This window comes from Pseudophryne corroboree, chromosome 2 (genome assembly GCF_028390025.1).
Source record: "Pseudophryne corroboree isolate aPseCor3 chromosome 2, aPseCor3.hap2, whole genome shotgun sequence".
Lineage (NCBI taxonomy): Eukaryota > Metazoa > Chordata > Amphibia > Anura > Myobatrachidae > Pseudophryne > Pseudophryne corroboree.
In genome coordinates, this window is record NC_086445.1 from 145177866 (window position 1) to 145204381 (window position 26516).

Below are 26516 nucleotides of genomic sequence, written 5' to 3' on the forward strand. Positions count from 1 at the left end.
CAGCACACAGCGCCATTTTCCCTCACAGAAAGGCTGGAGGGAAGGCTCCCAGGCTCTCCCCTGCACTGCACTACAGAAACAGGGTTAAAACAGAGAGGGGGGGCACTAATTTGGCGTTAGAAATATATAAAAAAGATGCTATAAGGGAAAACACTTATATAAGGTTGTCCCTATATAATTATAGCGTTTTTGGTGTGTGCTGGCAAACTCTCCCTCTGTCTCTCCAAAGGGCTAGTAGGTCCTGTCCTCTATCAGAGCATTCCCTGTGTGTGTGCTGTGTGTCGGTACGTGTGTGTCGACATGTATGAGGACGATGTTGGTGAGGAGGCGGAGCAATTGCCTGTAATGGTGATGTCACTCTCTAGGGAGTCGACACCGGAATGGATGGCTTATTTAGGGAATTACGTGATAATGTCAACACGCGCCAAGGTCGGTTGACGACATGAGACGGCCGACAAACAATTAGTACCGGTCCAGACGTCTCAAAAACACCGTCAGGGGTTTTAAAACGCCCGTTTACTTTAGTCGGTCGACACAGACACAGACAGGGACACTGAATCCAGTGTCGACGGTGAATAAACAAACGTATTCCTTATTAGGGCCACACGTTAAGGGCAATGAAGGAGGTGTTACATATTTCTGATACTACAAGTACCACAAAAGAGGGTATTATGTGGGATGTGAAAAAACTACCGTAGTTTTTCCTGAATCAGATAAATTAAATGAAGTGTGTGATGATGCGTGGGTTCCCCCCGATAGAAAATATGGGCGGTATACCCTTTCCCGCCAGAAGTTAGGGCGCGTTGGGAAACACCCCTTAGGGTGGATAAGGCGCTCACACGCTTATCAGAACAAGTGGCGGTACCGTCTATAGATAGGGCCGTCCTCAAGGAGCCAGCTGACAGGAGGCTGGAAAAATATCATAAAAAGTATATACACACATACTGGTGTTATACTGCGACCAGCGATCGCCTCAGCCTGGATGTGCAGAGCTGGGGTGGCTTGGTCGGATTCCCTGACTAAAAATATTGATACCCTTGACAGGGACAGTATTTTATTGACTATAGAGCATTTAAAGGATGTATTTCTATATATGCGAGATGCACAGAGGGATATTTGCACTCTGGCATCAAGAGTAAGTGCGATGTCCATATCTGCCAGAAGATGTTTATGGACACGACAGTGGTCAGGTGATGCAGATTCCAAACGGCACAAAGGTGTATTGCCGTATAAAGGAAGAGGAGTTATTTGGGGTCGGTCCATCGGACCTGGTGGCCAGGGCAACTGCTGGAAAATCCACCGTTTTTACCCTAAGTCACATCTCTGCAGAAAAAGACACCGTCTTTTCAGCTTCAGTCCTTTCGTCCCTATAAGAGTCATATCTGCCCAGGGATAGAGGAAAGGGAAGAAGACTGCAGCAGGCAGCCCATTCCCAGGAACAGAAGCGTTCCACCGCTTCTGACAAGCTCTCAGCATGACGCTGAGACCGTACAGGACCCCTGGATCCTACAAGTAGTATCCCAGGGGTACAGTTGGAATGTCGAGACGTTTCCCCTGCGCAGGCTCCTGAAGTCTGCTTTACCAAGGTCTCCCTCCGACAAGGAGGCAGTATGGGAAAAAATTCACGAGCTGTATTCCCAGCAGGTGATAATTAAATTACCCCTCCTACAACAAGAAAAGGGGTATTATTCCACACTATATTGTGGTACTGAAGCCAGAAGGCTAGGTGAGACCTATTCTAAATCTAAAAAAAAAAAATTTTGAACACTTACAAAGGTTCAAATCAAGATGGAGTCACTCAGAGCAGTGATAACGAACCGGGAAGAAGGGGACTATCTGGTGTCCCGAGACATCAGGGATGCTTACCTCCATGTCCCAAATTTGCCCTTATCACTAAGGGTACCTCAGGTTCGTGGTACAGAACTGTCACTATCAGTTTCTGACGCTGCCGTTTGGATTGTCTACGGCACCCCGGGTCTTTACCAAGGTAATGGCCGAAATGATGGTTCTTCTTCGAAGAAAAGGCGTCTTAATTATCCCTTACTTGGACGATCTCCTGATAAGGGCAAAGTCCAGGAAACAGTTGGAGGTCGGAGTAGCACTATCTCGGATACTGTTACAACAGCAGGGGTGGATTCTAAATATTCCAAAATCGCAGCTGATCCCGACAACAAGTCTCCTGTGCTTAGGGATGATTCTGGACACAGTCCAGAAAAAGGTGTTTCTCCCGGAAGAGAAAGCCAGGGAGTTATCCGAGCTAGTCAGGAACCTCCTAAAATCAGTGCATCATTGCACAAGGGCCATGGTAAAAAAAATGGTGACTTCCTTCGAAGCAATTCCAGTCGGCAGATTTCATGCAAGAACTTTTCAGTGGGATCTGCTGGACAAATGGTCCGGATCGCATCTTCAGATGCATCAGCGGATAACCCTATATCCAAGGACAAGGGTGTCTCTCCTGTGGTGGTTACAGAGTGCTCATCTTCTAGAGGGCCGCAGATTCGGCATTCAGTTTTGGATGTTGGTGACCACGGAGGCCAGCCCGAGAGGCTGGGGAGCAGTCACACAAGGAAAAAATTTCCAGGGAGTGTGATCAAGTCTGGAGATTTTTCTCCACATAAATATAGCTAAGGGTAAATTTATAATGCTCTAAGCTTAGCAAGACCTCTGCTTCAAGGTCAGCCGGTATTGATCCAGTGGGATAAAACATCACGGCAGTCGCCAACGTAAATAGACAGGGCGGCACAAGAAGCAGAAGGGCAGTGGCAAAAACTGCAAGGACTTTTCGCTGGGCGGAAAATCATGTGATAGCACTGTCAGCAGTGTTTCATTCCGGGAATGGAAACTGGGAAGCAGACTTCCTCAGTAGGCACGACCTCCACCCGGCAGAGTGGGAACTTCATGGGGAAGTTTTCCACATAATTGTAAACCGTTGGGAATTACCAAAGGTGGACATGATGGCGTCCCGTCTGAACAAAAAACGGGACAGGTATTGCGCCAGGTTAAGAGACCCTCAGGCAATAGCTGTGGACGTTCTGGTAACACCGTGGGTGTACCAGTCGGTGTATGTGTTCCATCCTCTGCTTTTCATACCTAAGGTACTGAGAATTATAAGACGTAGAGGAGTAAGAACTATACTCATGGCTCCGGATTGGCCAAGAAGGACTTGGTACCCGGAACTTCAAGAGATGCTCACAGAGGACTTATGGTCTCTGCCGCTAAGAAGGGACTTGTTTCAGCAAGTACCATGTCTGTTCCAAGACTTACCGCAGCTGCGTTTGACGGCATGGCGGTGGAACGCCGGATCCTAAGGGAAAAGGCATTCAGGAAGAGGTCATTCCTACCCTGCTCAAAGCCAGAAAGGAGGTGACCGCACAACATTATCACCACATGTGGCGAAAATATGTTGCGTGGTGTGAGGCCAGGAAGGCCCCACGAAGAAATTTCAACTCGGTCGATTCCTGCATTTCTTGCAAACAGGAGTGTCTATGGGCCTCAAATTGGGGTCCATTAAGGTTCAAATTTCGGCCCTGTCGATTTTTCTTCCAGAAAGAATTGGCTTCAGTTCCTGAAGTCCAGAAGTTTGTCAAGGGAGTATTGCATATACAACCCCCTTTTGTGCCTCCAGTGGCACTGTGGGATCTCAACGTAGTTCTGGGATTCCTCAAAACACATTGGTTTAAAACCAGTCAAATCTGTGGATTTGAAGCATCTCACATGAAAAGTGACCATGCTCTTGGCCCTGGCCTGGACCAGGCGAGTGTCAAATTGGTGGTTTTTTCTCAAAAAAGCCATATCTGTTTGTCCATTCGGACAGGGCAGAGCTGCGGACTCGTCCCCAGTTCTCTCCCTAAGGTGGTGTCAGTGTTTCACCTGAACCAGCTTATTGTGGTGCCTTGCACCTACTAGGGACTTGGAGGACTCCAAGTTGCTAGATGTTGTCAGGGCCCTGAAAATATGTTTCCAGGACGGCTGGAGTCAGGAAAACTGACTTGCTGTTATCCTGTATGCACCCAAAAAACTGGGTGCTCTTGCTTCTAAGCAGACTATTGCTAGTTGGATGTGTAATACAATTCAGCTTGCACATTCGGTGGCAGGCCTGCCACAGCCAAAATATGTAAATGCCCATTCCACAAGGAAGGTGGGCTCATCTTGGGCGGCTGCCCGAGGGGTCTCGGCTTTACAACTTTGCCGAGCGGCTATTTAGTCAGGGGCAAACACGTTTGTAAAATCCTACAAATTTGATACCCTGGCTAAGGAGGACCTGGAGTTCTCTCATTCGGTGCTGCAGAGTCATCCGCACTCTCCCGCCCGTTTGGGAGCTTTGGTATTATCCCCATGGTCCTTTCAGGAACCCCAGCATCCACTAGGACGATAGAGAAAATAAGAATTTACTTACCGATAATTCTATTTCTCGGAGTCCGTAGTGGATGTTGGGCGCCCATCCCAAGTGCGGATTATCTGCATTACTTGTACATAGTTACAAAAATCGGGTTATTATTGTTGTGAGCCATCTTTTCAGAGGCTCCGCTGTTATCATACTGTTAACTGGGTTCAGATCACAGGTTGTACAGTGTGATTGGTGTGGCTGGTATGAGTCTTACCCGGGATTCATAAATCCTTCCTTATTGTGTACGCTCGTCCGGGCACAGTACCTAACTGAGGCTTGGAGGAGGGTCATAGGGGGAGGAGCCAGTGCACACCACCTGATCCTAAAGCTTTACTTTTTGTGCCCTGTCTCCTGCGGAGCCGCTATTCCCCATGGTCCTTTCAGGAACCCCAGCATCCACTACGGACTCCGAGAAATAGAATTATCGGTAAGTAAATTCTTATTTTTTAATAACTTTGTGTATTAAACAAAGTTTGTGTACATTGAGCCTTTAAAAAACAAAGGTTTCACTATCTCACTCTCACTCAAAAAAGTCCGTATTTCGGAATATTCTGTATTTCGGAATATTTGGATATGGGATACTCAACCTGTATATACAAACACACACATCAGTGAGGTAAAGCAGGAAAAAAGGATTTTACGGAGAGCACAAAAAACAAATTTTGTTGAGTGTTGAAGCAGGTCTCAAAAATCACTGCAAGATGCACCCTATTAGACAGGCCTGATTTGAGAAACCTGCTTCAGGTTCCATGAGGAAACATTTGCTATTTTAGTTAGAACGCTTTCTGCAAATTGATTGCATTGGAGGCTTCCTGGTTGGTTGGTTGGTTGGTTGGTTGGTTGGTTTGGTTTTTTTTTTTATTTTTTTTTTATTTTTCTATGTATTTCCCAATTATAAGGTGGCTGTGATTATTGTATTTGGTGCAGTTTAGTTGCTACACTTTAATTATAGAGTGAAAGATACTCATGTGACCATTAATTGTGCGATATTAAACTTTCATTTTTATTTATTAAGTTCCCTAATTAAGTTGGTGAACAAATCAATAGATGGCACAGCAGATGATGAAGATGAAGGTGTACCCACAGATCAAGCTATCCGAGCAGGTCTTGAATTGCTCAAGGTAAGTTTTTCAATTAGGAAAGGCTGCCATATAGATATGTCATCATATATCTTTGCTGTAGTCATGCCAAATAGCCTGTTTTGGCACGCCAGGTTGTGTGAGAATCTTCTAGAACTGGGCGTCTATTTTGCTTCTTTTTTTCCTAAAAGTGCTTTTTAGTTGCAAAACAATGTGATAATGACGTACAAGGAGACTGTGCTGATAATTTGATATGACACTTGTATATCTGTGTTCGACTGAGTCTCTGATTCTGTACACGAAGTACTACAATGTAGAATGTAGTTCTGTTCTGCTCCGTATACAGACTTGCACACAATATACAAGTGTCATATATCAAATTAATCAGCCACGTCTCTTTGTGCAGCCTTGCCATGTTGAGACTTAAGCTGCCCATACACCTAAAGATTTATTGTCCGATATGGCTGGTTACAGTGAAAATCTGGTAATGGGTGAGAGCAAATGACAATAGACCATTTGCTCCGAAATACCGAAAAACTGTAGTTCAGACAAATTGGTTACATCAAATAGATGTAAGAAAGTTGTCTGACCATTTTTGTCTATCAGTGTTTGGGAGCAAATGGTCAATTGGCATTTGTTTCCATCCATTGCCAGATTTTCGTTCCAACCAGCCAGATCAAACAATAAATCTTTAGGTGCAAAAGGAATATACTAAGGTATATAGTCGGGCGCTAGAATGGGATGTTTTTCTAGCTGCTGTATGGAGGAGATGGTCAGTCTCCTTACACGTACATAAAGTAAAAAAACAGAAAAACAGCGCTAGTGTCAAATTCCTAAACACATTTAATATAAAAGTGTTAAAAGACAACTTTAAAATTCAATTGAACTGACAAAATCACACATAAAAATAAAATGTCCATTGACCATGGGGATAACGAAATAGGCTAATTTCTGCCACTACTTTGCAACACCTTATGACCGAGTTACTGATATATTTGCCAGATTCACGTATGAGGACTTTGGTATAAAGAAGTGTCCATTATTACCAGCCTTGTGTTCCTATGTTGGGATCCGTAGCAATGGTGTCTGAATGCCGCTAGACACCACGCAATAGTAGTTGGTATCCTGGTCCACAGATGGCTTGGAAAGCTTGGAAATGGAACCTGATTGGTATATTACCGGAAAGGTGTATGGGCAGCTTAAGACACTTTTTCAGGGAACAGAAGATGCCCAACGTTGGTGGAGTTGTACGGGACCTGTCAGCTCACTTACACAGGGCATCTCGCACTGCATGTCGTATTGAAGCTAAATGTAGGCGGACACATCTGTAGGATTGGAGTTATAATTTAATAAATAAAAAAACCAATCTGGTCTGGACACAGAATACGCGGAGTATACCCTCCCCTAGGAACAACAATTGTGATCCATATGGTGACTATGGTCAATAGTGTCCCCCAGATGGATAAAGGAGAAAAAGATTGTTGATGCTTACGATTGACTCTTTCTCCAAGTCCATCTGGGGGTCACTATGAGCCCTCCCTTATTTTGTTGTGAATGTCAGAAGGATGGGATTCTGTCCTTATTTTTCTTCAACCTATCCTTTGGGATTTTTTTAAGTTCAAAATGAGGAAGGGGTTGGCATGGAGGAGCTTATGTACTACAAAAAGGTTAACCTGTTAAATGCTAGCTTATCAACTCTCACTAATCCCCATGGTTAAGAGTATCCCCTAGATGGATAAAGGAGAAATAATAATCATTTAAAAAAAAACCTCAAGTCCTTACCCTCTATATTGCCTAGCCTTGCCTGTAGGATGCTAGTTATTTGTAGACCAGGAAAGCAAGAGAGATTAAGAGGTAGAGAGGAAGACAATGTCCTCCCAGCACAGGCCACATAAAGAAAGGGGTTTTCTCCAATGGATTAGTTGGAAATGTAATAACTGAGATGGGACAGATTAATGGCAATTAGTTATATTCAAGTAGTTCATATTGTAAGTACTCATCCACACTGCAAAGAAAATCTAGCTGAAGAATGCCATATCACACTGTCAATGATGATAAAATAGATTTTGTTTACTTTGACGGTGAGAAGGGATGTATTTGATGGAGTACAAACCTCCCAAAAATTTTATTTTCCTAATTCTGCCTAGTCCAGAGGGATGCTTTATGCCTAAAATAATTGTTGGGGTTTTTTTTTGCTATTCATTTGTAGCAGCTTTAAAAAGCATTTACAACTAGTTTTATTTTTTTGTTTTATCAGTTACCTTCTTATCAAATCAGATTTCCTTCCTTGCATTAAAGTCAGGCTTAGGGGTATATTCAATAAGAGTCTGACCCATTCCGACATGCATTTGTCGGAATAGATCCGACGAGCCCTATTCAATAAGCGGCAAAATCCGAATGTCGGATTTGGCCATTCCCGGTGTCCCGTCTGTACTGTTGCTGCATGTTGAGGCCTGCTGGCACGTCCGCCCCCCTCATGTCCGGACATACCACCGAGTAGTTGGAGCTCTGGGAGGCGCCCGTCTGGAAGGTGCGTGGACCCGCTGGCCATCCGTTGTGTTATCAAGTTCCGGGGATCCGAGCTGGCTGGGCTGCCCTTAATCAGCGAAAGCAAGTACGGAGTGGCTGCTTCTGCCGTACCGCGTCGGCTGCTGTGTGAGTGAAGCTCCGGGACTGATACTCTTGGTTAGTTACTGCTCTCCCTCCCTGCTGGCCGTGTCAATGAGCAGTGCTCTGCTGCGGCTGGGAGCCTAACTTGCCTGCTGTTTGTGCTGCCCTTACCCGGACAGACTACCCCTCCCCTCTACTGACATTTAAATACCTGCTACCTGACAGGTTTGGCCCATTCCGACACTGCCAATCCGACTTTTTTAAAAGTTGGATTGACCTTGTCGTAAACAGGTCTAAAATCTGCCACGCTTCCGACAATACAAGCCACCGATCCGCATGTATTCCGACAGCTTTCCGAGAAGTCTGTAATTCCTGACTTGTTGGGAAAAAAAGGACCCCTATTGAATAGGTCTGAACCCCTTCTTACCACAATCCGACAAGACGGCAGTTTCCGACTCTTATTGAATATACCCCTTAGCTGTGGTCTTGATAACGAAGCACAACTCTGCTGTCATCCACTATTTTGTTTCAGGAGAGTCATTGAATGATTGTTCATTCAAGGTTTTAGAAGAGCATTTAGAGGGGGTGGTCTTCTGTTTGCCGGCGGTCGGGCTCCCGGCGCTCAGTATACCGGCGCCGGGAGCCCGACAGCCGGAATACCGACAATTATTTTCCCTCGTGGGGGTCCACGACCCCCATAGAGGGAGAATAAAATAGTGTGGCGCGCGTAGCGCGCCCGTAGCGTGGCGAGCGCAGCGAGCCCGCAAGGGGCTCATTTGCGCTCGCCAAGCTGTCGGTAAGCCGGCGGTCGGGCTCCCGGCGCCAGGATGCTGGCCGCCGGGAGCCCGACCGCCGGCCAGCCGTAGTGAACCCTTTAGAGGACTTAGTGACCAGAGCACAGGGACTCTGTTCTTGCAGTTGTGCAATATTCCTGGCACCAACATCTGATTGATCATTTTAAACTTTAGTTCCAGTTTTATCAAATCAGATCTGTGTAAGTGCTGCTCAGCTGTGGAAGTTTATATTACAGGCTAGTGATATACCGACAACATGAATTACACATTAACCGCATGATGAGTGGAGGGTTTTTATCCATTATGATCAGACCAAAAATTGGAACATTTATTCTAATATTGTTCATCAAGTTATGCTTAAATAATGCAGTTGCGCCAACTGGCAGGATCTGTGCGTGTACTGCATAATGTGACTGCAATTTTTTATGAGATAAGTATGGGGTGTAAAATGGGGGCAGTTAAGTCTTAATTACATTTCCATATATATTCCCGCTGGTCTCACGGACTGATTTTATTTTCTTAGGTGCTGTCTTTCACACATCCCATCTCATTTCACTCAGCTGAAACCTTCGAATCACTCTTGGCGTGTCTAAAGATGGATGATGAAAAAGTGGCTGAGGCTGCTCTGCAAATTTTCAAAAATACTGGAAATAGAATTGAAGATGATTTTCCACACATTAGATCGTGAGTGTATCAGTTTTCTGTTTATTTCTTTGTTGCAATACACTACTGCTTGTGTACATACAATACATACTTAGTAATTTGTCTCAGTTGTAATGACATTCCATTCTATGAACACAATGTATTGCTTATTGCATGTGTCCGAAAAAATTATAATTTACAAATATAGAATAATGAATGTTGCTAATTATGCTAATGCCCCAATTATGCTGATGCCCCCATACAGTGCTAATGCCCCCATACTTCAGCAATTAGTTTATTGTTTTACAGATTCTGTAATTTTTTTTCTTCTCTGTTTTATTGTATCCGTCTGACTTGCCCAAACAGATTTGTTTCAATGTTCTACATTTTTTTTTTTTCATCCAAAGTTTGGATCTGCACATCATGAAAGAGCCTAATTATCACTTCAATCATCATTTTACTAGTCACATGTAGAAAATTACATAATGTGTTGTGCTACTACTACCCGCCTCCCCCTTCTACTTTTGAAATCAGTAACATTATTCTACCACAATGAACCTTTCTGCTAAGAAACTTAAAAATCAGAAAAATCAAAAACCGTGCCTGGTCCCCCACCCACACATAACCAGTAATATTGAAAGTTAAGCATTGTAAATCCAGTGAATAACCTGAAAATTAAGGCAGTAAAATGTTAGGGTTTAAATAAAAAAAAGGTTCACTTTTGCTAAACAAGCAATGGGTTAAGAACTTACCGCTGTTTAACAGTATGAGAGAGGATTTCTTGGGCTATGAGGCTGCACCAGTGGACTACTGAAGAATGGACGAATGTCTTATGGGACCGATCAATAAAAATGTTAAGTCTTTGTTTCATTACCCAAAATGTAAACACCCCATATTTTGCTATTTAAAGCCCTTATAAGTTTTAGGCTTACAAAAGCGAGGAAGCAACTGCATGTCAAAGTAAATGAACTCCTTTGACACAAACGGAATTTGTTATCTGGGGCTTTTTTGGAGGATCCCAAGTCAGGGACTTGTACAGACTCCCTGAACCAAAACCATTACCATGGCTTTTTGCAGCACCATGGGATGAACTTTACAGAAGGTTGATAGCAAAGCAAACCTACACGTGTAACTCTTGGCGGAAACTTCAACAAGACCTGATTTGTGATTCATGCAAATGGCCTATTTTGTTTAACTGCGCATGTGTTAGTCGCACAGTTCACTCATCCCACAGTGTGTGCACACATAGGTGCAGTTGCGATTGGGTCGCGTATTATCAAAATTTTATTATAAAGGTGCTTGGCACTATTGGGCTGTGACTGGGAGGTGGCTATTCAGACGCACGAAAATTGTCCATCTAATGGGATTGTTGCTGAATGGACTGCAAACTCTGGTGCTTAATTGCTCACATTACTAACATACCCTGATGGAGACTCTGCACCCATCTGCGGCTAAAAATGCTGTGGGTGTCTCAGTCTTTGCACATTTAGATGCATGTACATACACATATACACACACACACACACACACACACACACACACACACACACACACACACACACACACGGTACCAGTCAAAAGTTTGTACACACCTTTCCATTCAATGTTTTTTGTTTTAATTATTTTCTACATTGTAGATTAATACTGAAGACATCAAAACTGTGAAAGAACACATACGGAGTTATGTTGTAAACAAAAAAAAAGTGTTAAATTGAAATATGTTATATTTTAGATTCCTCAAAGTAGCCCCCTTTTGCTGTGATGACAGCCTTGCACGCCCTTGGCATTCTCATATATATATATATATATATATATATATATATATATATATATATATATATATATATTTATATATATATATATATATTTATTTCTCAGATAGTTTGTTTGCTTTTATGTTCTAATTTCAGAATACATTGTGACTTTAGACTGTTTAAAATGCAATAAAAACTGAGAATAAAGGTAATCTGAGATTTACAGTAACTGGTAGTGTATAGTTATATAAAATTTATTTTGTTTTTCGGTAGGAGCATATAGTTTTTTTGCATTTGATTTGAATGATTTTGATTGCTTGTGTTTTATTTAAGAGCCTTGCTTCCAGTTCTACAGCAGAAGGCTAAAAAAGGTCCCCTCCGTCAAGCAAAGTATGCTATCCACTGTATACACGCAATATTTTCTAGCAAAGAGACACAATTTGCCCAAATATTTGAGGTAAGAGTGTTGCCCAAGATGAAAGTCTTTGTTTTGTGTTTAGTCTGATTGTGGATTTTTCAGTCTTTAATTCACCTGCTTACTGTGTTTGTGTAACTTCCCCAGGGAGACAGCTCTGTCTGACTGCTCATTTCCACCTCTGTGATGGAATATGTATTTGCGTATTCTCATTCTCCCTGTGCTGCTCTCTGTAAAATACACAGGACATTATTTTTTCTCTTTCATCCACTAGGGCACACTGGAGCATCCTTAGACATTAGGGGTGTGAAGCTTGCAACCGGAGGTGTGGCACATTCTAAAATTAGCATTGTCTGCACAGCCGGCTCCTCCCCCTTCACATCCCTCCTCCCTCAGTTTGGAAAATTGTGCCAAGGAGGTACAAGCACAGAAGGGAGCTCCTGCTCCTTGAAGATTTATTTATTTATTTATTTATTTAGTCATTGATGACTGGCCCAATCCCTCCTAACTAAAGGGAGGGTGCAGGTTTTTAAAGGAAAAGATGGTAAATGCCCGATCCCACCTAAATGAAAGGGGGTGCAGGCTTTACCAGAGGAAAAAGCTGCGTCCCCCTAATAAAAGGGGGACAAAGTTCAGGTTTAAGAATAGTGCTGCGTCCACTAATGAAATGGGGGACAAAGCTAGGATAATTTTGAGAGACCAGATCCCTTGCATCTCTCTACAGGAGATCAGCATCAGTAAGTACTGGTCGTATATGAGATCCCTTAGCCTTCAGATCCCTCAGCCTAAAAACCCTCCTTAAGTGATAGTAAAAGTGCCCTGACAGTGAACACTGGCCTCCCCTGTTAAACTGTGGAGAGATCAGAAGCGCCGCACATAGCTCCTGTTTAACTAGCAGACGCGCTGCCCGGAGCCATTTCAGAACAGAGGGCGGGCCTGCCGGAGCGCACAGCTCATTTACAGATAGAGCTGTGCTCCGGAGGACGGCGGGGAAAAGCACCTCTACGCGTAGACGGGGGCAGAGTGTGTCGGGCGCTTCTCGGTTACACGCGCTGCGGGGTGGGCGGATCCACTGCACGCAGCGCCCCACAGACAGCCGGATCAGAGTTTGCTAAAATGGAGAAGGCTGGCAGCAGAGCAGCAATAAAGGGTTTATTTCTCTGACGTCCTAGTGGATGCTGGGAACTCCGTAAGGACCATGGGGAATAGACGGGCTCCGCAGGAGACTGGGCACTCTAAAAGAAAGATTAGGTACTATCTGGTGTGCACTGGCTCCTCCCACTATGACCCTCCTCCAGACCTCAGTTAGATTTCTGTGCCCGGCCGAGCTGGATGCACACTAGGGGCTCTCCTGAGCTCCTAGATAGAAAGTTTATTTTAGGTTTTTTATTTTACAGTGAGACCTGCTGGCAACAGGCTCACTGCATCGAGGGACTAAGGGGAGAAGAAGCGAACCTACCTGCTTGCAGCTAGCTTGGGCTTCTTAGGCTACTGGACACCATTAGCTCCAGAGGGATCGACCGCATGGAACCGGCCATTGGTGTTCGGTCCCGGAGCCGCGCCGCCGTCCCCCTTACAGAGCCAGAAGCAAGAAGAGGTCCGGAAAATCGGCGGCAGAAGACATCAGTCTTCACCAAGGTAGCGCACAGCACTGCAGCTGTGCGCCATTGCTCCTCATACACACTTCACACTCCGGTCACTGAGGGTGCAGGGCGCTGGGGGGGGGGCGCCCTGAGCAGCAATAAAAACACCTTGGCTGGCAAATATATCACAATATATAGCCCCAGAGGCTATATATGTGATAAATACCCCTGCCAGAATCCATAAAAAAGCGGGAGAAAAGTCAGCGAAAAAGGGGTGGAGCTATCTCCCTCAGCACACTGGCGCCATTTTCTCTTCACAGTGCAGCTGGAAGACAGCTCCCCAGGCTTTCCCCTTTAGTTTGCAGGCTCAAAGGGTTAAAAAGAGCGGGGGGGGCACTAAATTTAGGCGCAATATTGTATATACAAGCAGCTATTGGGAAAAATTCACTCAATATAGTGTTAATCCCTAAATTATATAGCGCTCTGGTGTGTGCTGGCATACTCTCTCTCTCTGTCTCCCCAAAGGGCTGTGTGGGGTCCTGTCCTCAGTCAGAGCATTCCCTGTGTGTGTGCGGTGTGTCGGTACGGCTGTGTCGTCACGTTTGATGAGGAAGCTTATGTGGTGGCAGAGCAGATGCCGATAAATGTGATGTCGCCCCCTGTGGGGCCGACACCAGAGTGGATGGATAGGTGGAAGGTATAAACCGACAGTGTCAACTCCTTACATAAAAGGCTGGATGACGTAACAGCTGTGGGACAGCTGGCTTCTCAGCCCGCGCCTGCCCAGGCGTCTCAAAGGCCATCAGGGGCTCAAAAACGCCCGCTCCCTCAGATGGCAGACACAGATGTCGACACGGAGTCTGACTCCAGTGTCGACGAGGTTGAGACATATACACAATCCACTAGGAACATCCGTTACATGATCCCGGCAATAAAAAATGTGTTACACATTTCTGACATTAACCCAAGTACCACTAAAAAAGGGTTTTATGTTTGGGGAGAAAAAGCAGGCAGTGTTTTGTTCCCCCATCAAATGAGTGAATGAAGTGTGAAAAAGCGTGGGTTCCCCCGATAAGAAACTGGTAATTTCTAAAAAGTTACTGATGGCGTACCCTTTCCCGCCAGAGGATAAGTTACGCTGGGAGATATCCCCTAGGGTGGATAAGGCGCTCGCACGTTTGTCAAAAAAGGTGGCACTGCCGTCTTAGGATACGGCCACTTTGAAGGTACCTGCTGATAAAAAGCAGGAGGCTACCCTGAAGTCTGTATTTACACACTCAGGTACTAGACTGAGACCTGCAGATAGTGCTGCTGCAGCGTGGTCTGTGACCCTGTCAAACAGGGATACTATTTTGCGAACATAAGACGTCGTCTTATATATGAGGGATGCACAGAGGGATATTTTGCCGGCTGGCATCCAGAATTAATGCAATGTCCATTCTGTCAGGAGGGTATTAGAGACCCGACACTGGACAGGTGATGCTGACTTTAAAAGGTACATAGAGCCTTATAAGGGTGAGGAATTGTTTGGGGATGGTCTCTGGGACCTCGTATCCACAGCAACAGCTGGGAAGAAAATTTTTTACCTCAGGTTTCCTCACAGCCTAAGAAAGCACTGTATTATCAGGTACAGTCCTTTCGGCTTCAGAAAAGCAAGCGGGTCAAAGGCGCTTCCTTTCTGCACAGAGACGAGGGAAGAGGGAAAAAGCTGCACCAGTCAGCCAGTTCCCAGAATCAAAATTCTTCCCCCGCTTCCTCTGAGTCCACCGCATGACGCGGGGGCTCCACAGGCGTAGCCAGGTACGGTGGGGGGCCGCCTCAAAAATTTCAGCGATCAGTGGGCTCGCTCACAGGTGGATCCCTGGATCCTTCAAGTAGTATCTCAGGGGTACAAGCTGGAATTCGAGGCGTCTCCCCCCCGCCGTTTCCTCAAATCTGCTTTGCCGACAACTCCCTCAGGCAGGGAGGCTGTGCTAGAGGCAATTCACAAGCTGTATTCCCAGCAGGTGATAGTCAAGGTGCCCCTACTTCAACAAGGACGGGGTTACTATTCCACACTGTTTGTGGTACCGAAACCGGACGGTTCGGTGAGACCCATTTTAAATTTGAAATCCTTGAACACATACATAAAAAAATTCAAGTTCAAGATGGAATTTCTCAGGGCGGTTATTGCAAGCCTGGAGGAGGGGGATTACATGGTATCCCTGGACATCAAGAATGCTTACCTACATGTCCCCATTTACCATCCTCACCAGGAGTACCTCAGATTTGTGGTACAGGATTGCCATTACCAAATCCAAACGCTGCCGTTTGGACTGTCCACGGCACCGAGGGCCTTTACCAAGGTAATGGCAGAAATGATGATACTCCTTCGAAAAAGGGAGTTTTAATTATCCCGTACTTGGACGATCTCCTTATAAAGGCGAGGTCCAAGGAGCAGTTGTTGGTCTGAGTAGCACTATCTCGGGAAGTGCTACAACAGCACGGATGGATTCTATACATTCCAAAGTCACAGCTGGTTCCTACCACACGCCTACTATTCCTGGGGATGGTTCTGGACACAGAACAGAAAAAAGTGTTTCTCCCGCAGGAGAAAGCCAAGGAGCTGTCATCTCTAGTCAGAGACCTCCTGAAACCAAAACAGGTATCGGTGCATCACTGCACACGAGTCCTGGGAAAAATGGTAGCTTCTTACGAAGCAAAAATTCCATTAGGCAGGTTCCATGCAAGAACCTTTCAGTGGGACCTCTTGGACAAGTGGTCGGGATCGCATCTTCAGATGCATCGGCTGATAACCCTGTCTCCAAGGACCAGGGTATCTCTACTGTGGTGGCTGCAGAGTGCTCATCTTCAAGAGGGCCGCAGATTCGGCATACAGGACTGGGTCCTGGTAACCACGGATGCCAGCCTTCGAGGCTGGGGGGCAGTCACACAGGGAAGAAATTTCCAAGGACTTTGGTCAAGTCAGGAGTCGTCCCTACACATAAATATTCTGGAACTGAGGGCCATTTACAATGCCCTAAGTCTGGCAAGGCTTCTGCTTCAAAACCAGCTGGTACTGATCCAATCAGACAACATCACGGCAGTCGCCCATGTAAACCGAGAGGGCGGCACAAGATGCAGGATGGCGATGGCAGAAGCCACAAGGATTCTCCGATGGGCGGAAAATCACGTCTTAGCACTGTCAGCAGTGTTCATTCCGGGCGTGGTCAACTGGGAAGCAGACTTCCTCAGCAGACACGACCTACACCCGGGAGAGTGGGGACTTCATCCAGAAGTCTTCCAACTGTTGGTAAACCGTTGGGAAAGGCCACAGGTGGACATGATGGCGTCCCCCCTAAACAAAAAACTAGATATTGCGCCAGGTCAAGGGACCCTCAGGCAATAGCTGTGGACGCTCTAGTGACACCGTGGGTGCACCAGTCGGTTTATGTATTCCCTCCTCTGCCTCTCATACCAAAGGTACTGAGAATAATAAGAAAATGAGGAGTAAGAACGATACTCGTGGTTCCGGATGGGCCAAGAAGAGCTTGGTACCCAGAACTTCAAGAAATGATATCAGAGGACCCATGGCCTCTACCGCTCAGACAGGATCTGCTACAGCAGGGGCCCTGTCTGTTCCAAGACTTACCGCAGCTGTGTTTGACGGCATAGCGGTTGAATTCCAGATCCTAAAGGAAAAGGGCATTCCGGAGGAAGTCATTCCTACGCTGATAAAAGCCAGGAAAGAAGTAACCGCAAACCATTATCACCGTATTTGGCGAAAATATGTTGCGTGGTGTGAGGCCAGGAAGGCCCCAACAGAGGAATTTCAGCTTGGTCGTTTTCTGCACTTTCTACAGTCAGGAGTGGGCCTAAACTTGGGCTCCATTAAGGTCCAGATTTCGCCTCTGTCGATTTTCTTCCAGAAGGAACTGGCTTCACTGCCTGGAGTTCAGACATTTGTAAAGGGAGTGCTACATATTCAGCCCCCTTTTGTGCCTCCTGTGGCACCTTGGGATCTCAACGTGGTGTTGAGTTTCCTAAAATCACATTGATTTGAGCCACTTAAAACTGTGGATTTGAAATATCTCACGTGGAAAGTGGTCATGGCATTGGCTTCGGCCAGGCGTGTGTCAGAATTGGTGGTTTTGTCATGTAAAAGCCCTTATCTGATTTTCCATATGGATAGGGCAGAATTGAGGACTCGTCCCCAGTTTCTCCCTAAGGTGGTATCAGCTTTTCACTTGAACCAACCTATTGTAGTGCTTGCGGCTACTAGGGACTTGGAAGATTCCAAGTTACTGGACGTAGTCAGGGCCTTAAAAATTTATATTTCCAGGACGGCTGGAGTCAAGAAAACTGACTCGCTTTTTATCCTGTAGGCACCCAACAAAATAGGTGCTCCTGCTTCTAAGCAGACAATTGCTCGCTGAATCTGTACCACAATTCAGCTGGAGCATTCTGCGGCTGGATTGCCGCATCCTAAATCAGTAAAAGCCCATTCCACGAGGAAAGTGGGCTCATCTTGGGCGGCTGCCCGAGGGGTCTCGGCTTTACAACTTTGCCGAGCTGCAACTTGGTCAGGGGCAAACATGTTTGCAAAATTCTACAATTTTGATACCCTGGCTGAGGAGGACCTGGAGTTCTCTCATTCGGTGCTGCAGAGTCATCCGCACTCTCCCGCCCGTTTGGGAGCTTTGGTATAATCCCCATGGTCCTTACGGAGTTCCCAGCATCCACTAGGACGTCAGAGAAAATAAGATTTTACTCACCGGTAAATCTATTTCTCGTAGTCCGTAGTGGATGCTGGGCGCCCATCCCAAGTGCGGATTGTCTGCAATACTTGTATGTAGTTATTGCCTAACTAAGGGTTATTGTTGAGCCATCTGTTGAGAGGCTCAGTTATATTTCATACTGTTAACTGGGTATAGTATCATGAGTTATACGGTGTGATTGGTGTGGCTGGTATGAGTCTTACCCGGGATTCAAAATCCTTCCTTATTGTGTCAGCTCTTCCGGGCACAGTATCCTAACTGAGGTCTGGAGGAGGGTCATAGTGGGAGGAGCCAGTGCACACCAGATAGTACCTAATCTTTCTTTTAGAGTGCCCAGTCTCCTGCGGAGCCCGTCTATTCCCCATGGTCTTTACGGAGTTCCCAGCATCCACTACGGACTACGAGAAATAGATTTACCGGTGAGTAAAATCTTATTTTAATAGCGGCCCGCTAATATCGATTAGGTACTCGGTACACATAAGGGATGTTACCTCATAATTTGAATGTCGGCCATTTTAGAAATACAATTTTGGCGCAAAGTTAGTTATGAGGGGGGGTTACTCTCTCCCTAAGGAAGTCAGCCAATTAGCTCAGGGGGTGGGGCCCCTACATTAATTCAGGCTCCCTCTGCTGTTGAACATTATATAGGGAGATGCTAAAAGGGATCTCCTGTATTTTCATCATTCAATTTCATATTTATATTTTCAAAGGACTTCCATGACCAGGATCCTGAAGAAAATATGAGGAAGCGGTTGAACGTCAACCCCAACATAACAACTGAATTACAGTTGGGTGTGCGAGTGGGGCAAGACGGCTGGTGTTTTAATTTATTTAATTCTTTATTCTAACTTTATTTTTTGTCCTGATCCTGTTGTGTGAACCGTCGCTTCCGTCATTTCTCGCTGTCTTTCTCTTCCTAGTTTAAAGGGGGAAAGCGCTGCGTAATTACCTAGTAAGGGGTTTAAACAGCATGTCTAAATCACCAACCAAGCCTCCAAGGCCTGTTCTGTTTGTACGAAAAGTAACAGGAAAGGCACGCGGGTTGGCAGCTACGGGGTGAGCGACTCCTGCTAAGACAAGGACGCTCCACCTGGGAGCAATGCTATGGCTAAGATCACAACCTTACAAATAGAATCTCCAAGGAGATGGCGAAATCACGCACGCATCAATCGGAATAGGCTGCGGGATTCTCAAAGACGATGGAGGATTTTCTCATCAGGTTAACGCCGCCCGCACAAGCAGAAACAAATGTGCGCAGGGCAGTTAAAAGATCTCTTCCTATTAAGGGAGTTAATTGAATCTAACCTAGACACCGATTTCCCAGAGAAAACACGGCAATCTCGGGTCTTGATTCTTTAATTGATGCGGTGACGGAGATCCTAAACTTTAAAGTAGAAAAAGTAAAGGAGCCAGTAGAATTCGAATTGTTCGAATCCCAAAAGCTGCACTCTGCAGTTTCCCCATTCCTACATCCCTCAAATCTCAAATGGAAGAGGCTTGGAAACAACCTGACATTTCAATTTCCGAAAAGGGTTTCAAGTAACTTATCCCCTACCTAAGGGTGTAATGAATAAGTGGGAGACTCCACCTGTAGTGGATTCATTCCTAGGACGGTTGTCGGAGAGGACAATTTTACCAATTCCTAATGTAACGACTTTAAAACTGAGGCATCCTTTAAAGTCAATTTTCTTAGCAGCAGGTGCAGCACAGAGACCTGCGATCGTCTGTGCTTCGATCAACAAGGCCATGGGAACATGGTCTGGGCGTATTGTACAGGCTATTGAGAGGATAGCTTGGAAGAGATTACCCAACTGGTGGAACACATTCGAGAATTTGCTTCATTCATATGTCAAACCTCAAAGGATCTTAGCAAAATAACTTTGCGTATCTCCATATCGGCTAGACGGATTTTATGGCTCAGAGAATGGCACGGAGACTCTGACACCAAGCAGGCGGTAGAACCCAGCCCCTTTGGGGGTGAGATGCTTTTTGGTTCAGAGTTGGATAAGTGGATTTCGCAGGCTACAGCAGGGGAGTCCACCCTTCTACCTACTCCTTATGCGGAGCTGCTCCACAGGTTAGGAGAGGTTATTCGGGACCAGCGTGTGATTCATTTAGATCACAGTCCTTCCGAGCCCGAATAAGAGTGTTCAGTACACAGGTACGTGGGGGCAGAGAGCAGGATCAGACTGCTGACAAGACCGTGGCGTGACGGCCTCCCAGTCCTCCTGGGGTTCCCCTTGGGGGGTGCACGTCTGGAAAGTTTTCGGGACATCTAGGCCAAAGCCTCACCAAAGATTTGGATAAATTACTTAATCTCCCAGGGGTGCAGTGCCCTCAGAAAGCAAAAGCACTGCTGACAGCAATTAAAAAAAATTGCTACAGTTAGAGGTCATTATTCCTGTTCCCACCTCTGAGGAACGGGGTTCTATTCCGATCTTTTAGTCGTGACAAAGCCAGATAGGACAGTCAGGACTATACTCAATTTAAAGGTTTTAGACCAGTTTCTAAGGGTCTATAGATTCCAGATGGAATTAATCCAGTCGGTCATTGCAGGCTGAGAACAAGGCGTATTCGTGATATACATGAACATAATGCATATCTACATATCCCGATCTGGGCGCCTCACCAGGCTTACTTAAGGTTCGCACAGGTGAAGGATCAATACCACTTCAGGGCCTTGTTGTTCGGCCGATCATCGACCACTAATCTTTACGAAGATCATGGCAACCAGGGTTGCAGAATTGAGATAGATGATCTACTAATCTGAGCATCCTCTCGGGAACAGTTGATCGAGAATGTTAAGACATCTCATCTATTTCACAATGGTGGATTGTGAATTTCCAGAAATCCAACCTCAGGTCAACTTAATGGATTCAATTCCTGGGTCTCATTGTGGACACGGTACAATTGAGTATTCCTACAAGAGAATATGGTCAAGGACCTACAGAGATTGGTGGCTCAGGTGCTGAGGTCACAAACTGTTTCTCTACACCTCTGTGGGCACCTTCTCGTGAAGATGGTGGCGTCTTTCAAAAAAAACAAAAAAACACTCCAGTACGGCAGACTTCATTCCCGACCATTCCAGATGAACCTCACTGCTCAGGGAGCAGGGTCACACTGGCTTTTACATCGAAGTATTTTGACTTTCACCGCGCATAAGACCCTTGGTGGTCGTCGCGCAGGTATCTCGCATCAGACAAGGGATTCGGCATTTGGGATTGGAGAATCCTAACAACGGATGCCAGTCTCAGAAGCTGGGGGGCTGTCCTGGAGGGACATCAGTTTCAGGTGGACGCCATGAACATTCTCGAGCTGAGAGCGGTTTACAACATGCTTCTCTTAACCGAAGACCTAGACATGGGTCAACACTTAAAGATACAGTCGGACAATGTCACAACGTCACCTTACATAATCCTTCAAGGAGGATCAAAGAGCAGGATGGCATTACAAGAAGCCACAAAGATCTTGTTGTGGGCAGACGGACAAAGCATCATCCTCTCGGCAGTGTTCATTCCCGATGTGGAAAACTGGGAAGCAGATTGTCTAAATCATCTGGACATGCATCCGGGAGAGTGGTGCCTACATCCACGGATTTTCGATATGGTGGTGAGGAGATGGGGTCTACCTAAAGTCGACCTAATGGTGTCTCGGCAAAGCCATCAGCTGCCCAGATATGTGTCCAGGACAAGAGATCCAGCGGCAGAAGGAGTGGACGCATTAACACTTCCTTGGTGTTACAAGACACATTTTTCCACCTTTCCCACTCATACCCAGGTTTCTGAAAGGCGTGGAACGGGAACGAGTGTGGGCGATTCTAATCGCACCAGATTGGCCCCGCAGGAGGTGTTACTCAAACCTGCAAGGGTTACTACGGATGATCCTCGGCGGTTACCTCAGAAAGAGGACCCGTTATCTCAGGGACCGTTCCAACACCAGACCTGTACAGGCTGCGTTTAGCGGCGTGGCTGTTGAATTCCGAATCTTAAGCCACGGCAGTATACCAAGAACGGCCATCCCTACGATGCTTGTCGTTAGGAAGCCGGTCACAGCCTTGCACTGCTACATAATTTGGAAGAGATACATGGACGGGTGTCAAGAACGTGGGTGGAATACAACGAACTTCCACTTAGTCAGACTTCTACTTTTCCTTCAGGCCAGTCTAGAAGTAGGACTGAGACTGGGCGTTCTGACTGTTCAAATTCGGCTCTCTCCATATTTCAACGGCGGTTGGCATTCTTGCCAGAGGTTCAAACCTTTTTACTGGGGGTTCTGAGGATACAACCCCCTTTTTCGTCCTCCCGCTGTGCCAAGGGACTTAAATATGGTGTTGGAATTTTTGAGATCTCCAAATTTTCAGCCGTTAACCAGAATGGACCTGATATATCTCTCTTGGACGGTCACATTATTGCTTGCCTTGACTTCGGCCAGGCGGGTTTCTGAGTTGGGAGCCTTATCGTGTATAAGTCCTCTTTTTTTAATTTTTTATGCAGTTAGGGCGGGATTCCGTATAAGAGCGGATTTCCTTCCTAAGGTTGTTTCGGGGGTTCACGTAAACCAGCCAATCGTGGTCCCATCTTCCTAGGGTCTCGCAGATGGGGACGTGTCATTGATGTTGTCCGAGCTTTTAGGGGTATACGTGCAGGTTACATCGTCCTTTCAGAAGTTCGGACCATTTGTTTTGTTCTTTATGATGGGCCAAGGAAGGGTTGACCAACATCTCTACAGTCTTTGTCTAGACGGTTTAGACTTGCCATTCGGCAAGCTTATATTTCCTGTAGCACACAGGTTCCGGTTCAGGCGGGTGCTCATACCACCCGATCAGTGGGTGCCTCATGAGCGGCTACCCGTGGTGTTTCCATTACTCATCTTTGCTGAGTGGCGGCGTGGTCTACAGCCCACGCATTTACAACATCTTACAGGTTTGATAACTTTGCGTCCGGAGACTCTAAGTTCGGACGTTTACTTTTGCAGGCCACCGACAGCACTCCCTCCCTGGGGGATAACTTTGGGACGTCCCCTAATGTCTAAGGATGCTCCAGTGTCCCCTAGTGGATGAAAGAGAAAAGAGGATTTTGGTACTTACCGATAAATCCATTTCTCTGAATCCTCTAGGGGACACTGGACGCCCGCCTCAGTGCTGTCAACCTGCTGTGTTCAAAGTTCTTGTTCAAACATTTCGTGCACACAGCGTTAGGTTTTTTCGGTAAGAGTTTCTTGGGTGCTGTTTGATCTGATGTACGGTTCGGTTCCTCGCCAGGTGGTCTAGTATCATGTCCTATTCTCTCAGTCAAATTTTCCATACTGAGGGAGGAGGGATGTGAAGGGGGAGGAGCCGGCTGTGCAGACAATGCTAATTTTAGATTGTGCCACACCTCCGGTTGGAAGCTTCACATGTCTAAGGATGCTCCAGTGTCCCCTAGAAGATTCAGAGAAATGGATTTATCGGTAAGTACCAAAATCCTCTTTCCCCTTGTTTGCTGTCCTCAGTGGTGAAATTAGCAGTAAGGTTTCCGCCGACAAAGTAGATGAGGGCCGTAATAAACAGGAGTTACAGCACTGCAAGGAAATCTAGATAAATCTTGTAGCTTTTAGTATTTAATTATTCCTAGAACAAGAATGTTTGCAGCACGGTTAGGACTGTTTAGTATTTCTAAGAGTACATTTGCACTTCCTCTTGTATGGTAGTTTACAACAGATGTGTCCTCTTACATCCTTGCTGCAGTCACACTAAACAGCCCTTCAAGTCGCGCCATGTCAAAAATGCATCTTAGATACAGTGTAATGCAGTAGGATGCACGGGCAGTGCAGTGAAACGTTGCATTGTTTTCGTAGAAATGAAACTGTAATTTCGGATGCAGACAGAGCCGCTATTATTTACAGAATATAGGCATGCCGCCTATCATTTTAATCAGCAGAAGCTTCCTATGCACCATATTGCATTGCATTGCATTACATTACGTCTCAGAAGCATTTTCGCGTTAGAATGCACTCAGCATAACACGACTTGTAGCGCATGGTGCAAAGTTGTAAAGGGACACATCTGTATGTTTTTTGAAGTCTGAGCTGCCGATGAGGTGTTAGAACGGTAGTTCCCTCCAGTTTTATATTCGAATAGATAATATTGTGTATCCCCGACGCTGCTACGTGTTTCTACCTGTGACGAATGATAGGATGGTTACATTTATATCATAAATATACATTTATTCCGAATCATATGCATAGTATATACATAAGTGTTAAAAACTTCTTTAAAACTTCAAGACAAGTACCCCAAACACAGTCCAATTATAATCACCGTATTTGTTAACTTAAATCAAAGTTTTTTCCATTCCAGAACAGTCTTTACTGTAATTCTGTTTTGTGTAGTTGTTGTGCCGGCACTAAGTTTTATAGGGGTGACATTCCGTGGTGAGCACTTTGGTGGGTACCTTGTTGCTTCTCACAGTCTGTTGCTGGTGTGTAGAGGTGGGTTTTCCATGAGAGGAGTGTTGCAGTCCTCTCACTCCCGTTGCAGTTCCCGTCCTGCACGGCCGCTACTGTGTCCCATTGGTATGGGTAAACTGGTCTTCCCCTTGCCTCCCCTCTATTGGCTGTGCTCATTTCTACCCAGCTGCGTGGGCTTGTTGCTTGGCGCCCGGAGTGAGTGCTGAGTCGTTACTTCTGGGATACGGCTTCCCGGCTTACCAATGGGCCTGTTTCACACACGCCGGTTTTGACCGGACCGCAAAAAGCTGGACAAAAGTTGTCCGTTTTTTGGCTTGCCTGCAGTGCCTTTCACACACAACGGCTTTGAGCCGTATTTAATGCTGTACGTATGTGCAACAGCAGCAAAAAATCCCCTTGTGTGTGAAAGAGCCCATTCACACACATAGTGCACTGCCTCAGTGGTTATTTCCGGCTGTGACCGGGCCGTGTCCGTGGCGTGTAAAAGGACCAATGTGGTTTATAACTGAAAACACTGCAAGGCAAAAGCTGTTGAACTTTTTGCCGGCTGGTAAAAATTGGCTAGTGTGAAATAGCTCATAGGCTGTGAGGCGTGTGATTGTGGGTGTGGCCAACGCATTTCTCCCGTATGGGCTTCGTCAGGGCGTGTGACCGCTTAGTGTTGCAGTGATAACTGCTACACTTTAAAGCTGGCTATTGGCCTTAGCCAGCAGTAATTATTACTGTAGGTGCTTGTTTTCATGCTATTAGGTGACATGAATATCAAGCTGGTAAAATCCTGAAATTCAGAAAATATGAGGAGTGTAAATATGTTGGCTTTTTTTTTAAGGTTTTCTTTTTTTTAATTTGTATTATGTTACTTCTATTTTGTGTAATTGATACCCTTGACTCAATATGTATTGCTGAGTACTTGTATTTCATCCTGATCCAGTGCTTTGATTCATGTAATGCAGGCAACAAGAATTCTGTAATGTAATTGAGCATCCTATTTTATAGTGTGGTGGGGCACATGGGTATAGTTTTATATTTTACAGAAGTTATTTTACCGTGGGCACTGCTATATTGCTTGCTCAGCCAGAGTGACCTTCAGCAGCCTGCATCGGTACTGTTGACCATGTACCCTGGTTATCATAAGAAAATTGAGCCTGGTTTTCCCTTCAGCCTGGCCCGCTCTGTAAAGTTACAGCATTAATGGTTTTCTGACTTCATTTTTCTTTCATTTAGCCGTTACACAAAAGTCTGGATCCCAGCAACCCGGAGCAGCTCATTGTATCCCTCGTCTCCATTGGGCACATAGCACAGCTGGCGCCTGATCAATTTTCCTCCCCTTTAAAGTCAATGGTGGCAACTTTTGTGGTGAAGGATTTGTTAATGACTGACAGAGTAAGTACTCTGTTTATTTTGGTAAAAATATCATCTTTGTACTCATGGGCATATGCAGAGTATACGTATAAAGTGGTGTCGCCTTTTCAAGTAATTCATTTTCCAACAACTAAGTAATTCCTGAAACATGTTTTTAAAAAGGAGTAAGAATTGTATTTCTCTGACGTCCTAGTGGATGCTGGGAACTCCGTAAGGACCATGGGGAATAGCGGCTCCGCAGGAGACTGGGCACAAAAGTAAAGCTTTAGGACTACCTGGTGTGCACTGGCTCCTCCCCCTATGACCCTCCTCCAAGCCTCAGTTAGATTTTTGTGCCCGGCCGAGAAGGGTGCACACTAGGGGCTCTCCTGAGCTTCTTAGTGAAAGTTTAGTTTTAGGTTTTTTATTTTCAGTGAGACCTGCTGGCAACAGGCTCACTGCATCGAGGGACTAAGGGGAGAAGAAGCGAACTCACCTGCGTGCAGAGTGGATTGGGCTTCTTAGGCTACTGGACACCATTAGCTCCAGAGGGACCGAACACAGGCCCAGCCTCGGAGCTCGGTCCCAGAGCCGCGCCGCCGGCCCCCTTACAGAGCCAGAAGCAAGAAAAGGTCCGGAAAAAGCGGCAGCAGAAGACATCTGTCTTCAACAAGGTAGCGCACAGCACTGCAGCTGTGCGCCATTGT

The 26516-nt window shown here is 45.8% G+C and overlaps 1 protein-coding gene across 1 annotated transcript in view; it reads left to right on the plus strand.

Annotated features, from left to right (window-relative positions):
• Nucleotides 1-26516, plus strand: part of PDS5B (PDS5 cohesin associated factor B) — a 340516-nt gene that overhangs the window by 205312 nt on the left and 108688 nt on the right. Inside the window, exons 18-21 of the mRNA XM_063951787.1 lie at nucleotides 5403-5508; nucleotides 9394-9554; nucleotides 11600-11723; nucleotides 25693-25851. Of these exons, the coding sequence (XP_063807857.1) occupies nucleotides 5403-5508; nucleotides 9394-9554; nucleotides 11600-11723; nucleotides 25693-25851 (550 nt within the window). The remainder of the gene's footprint in view (nucleotides 1-5402; nucleotides 5509-9393; nucleotides 9555-11599; nucleotides 11724-25692; nucleotides 25852-26516) is intronic.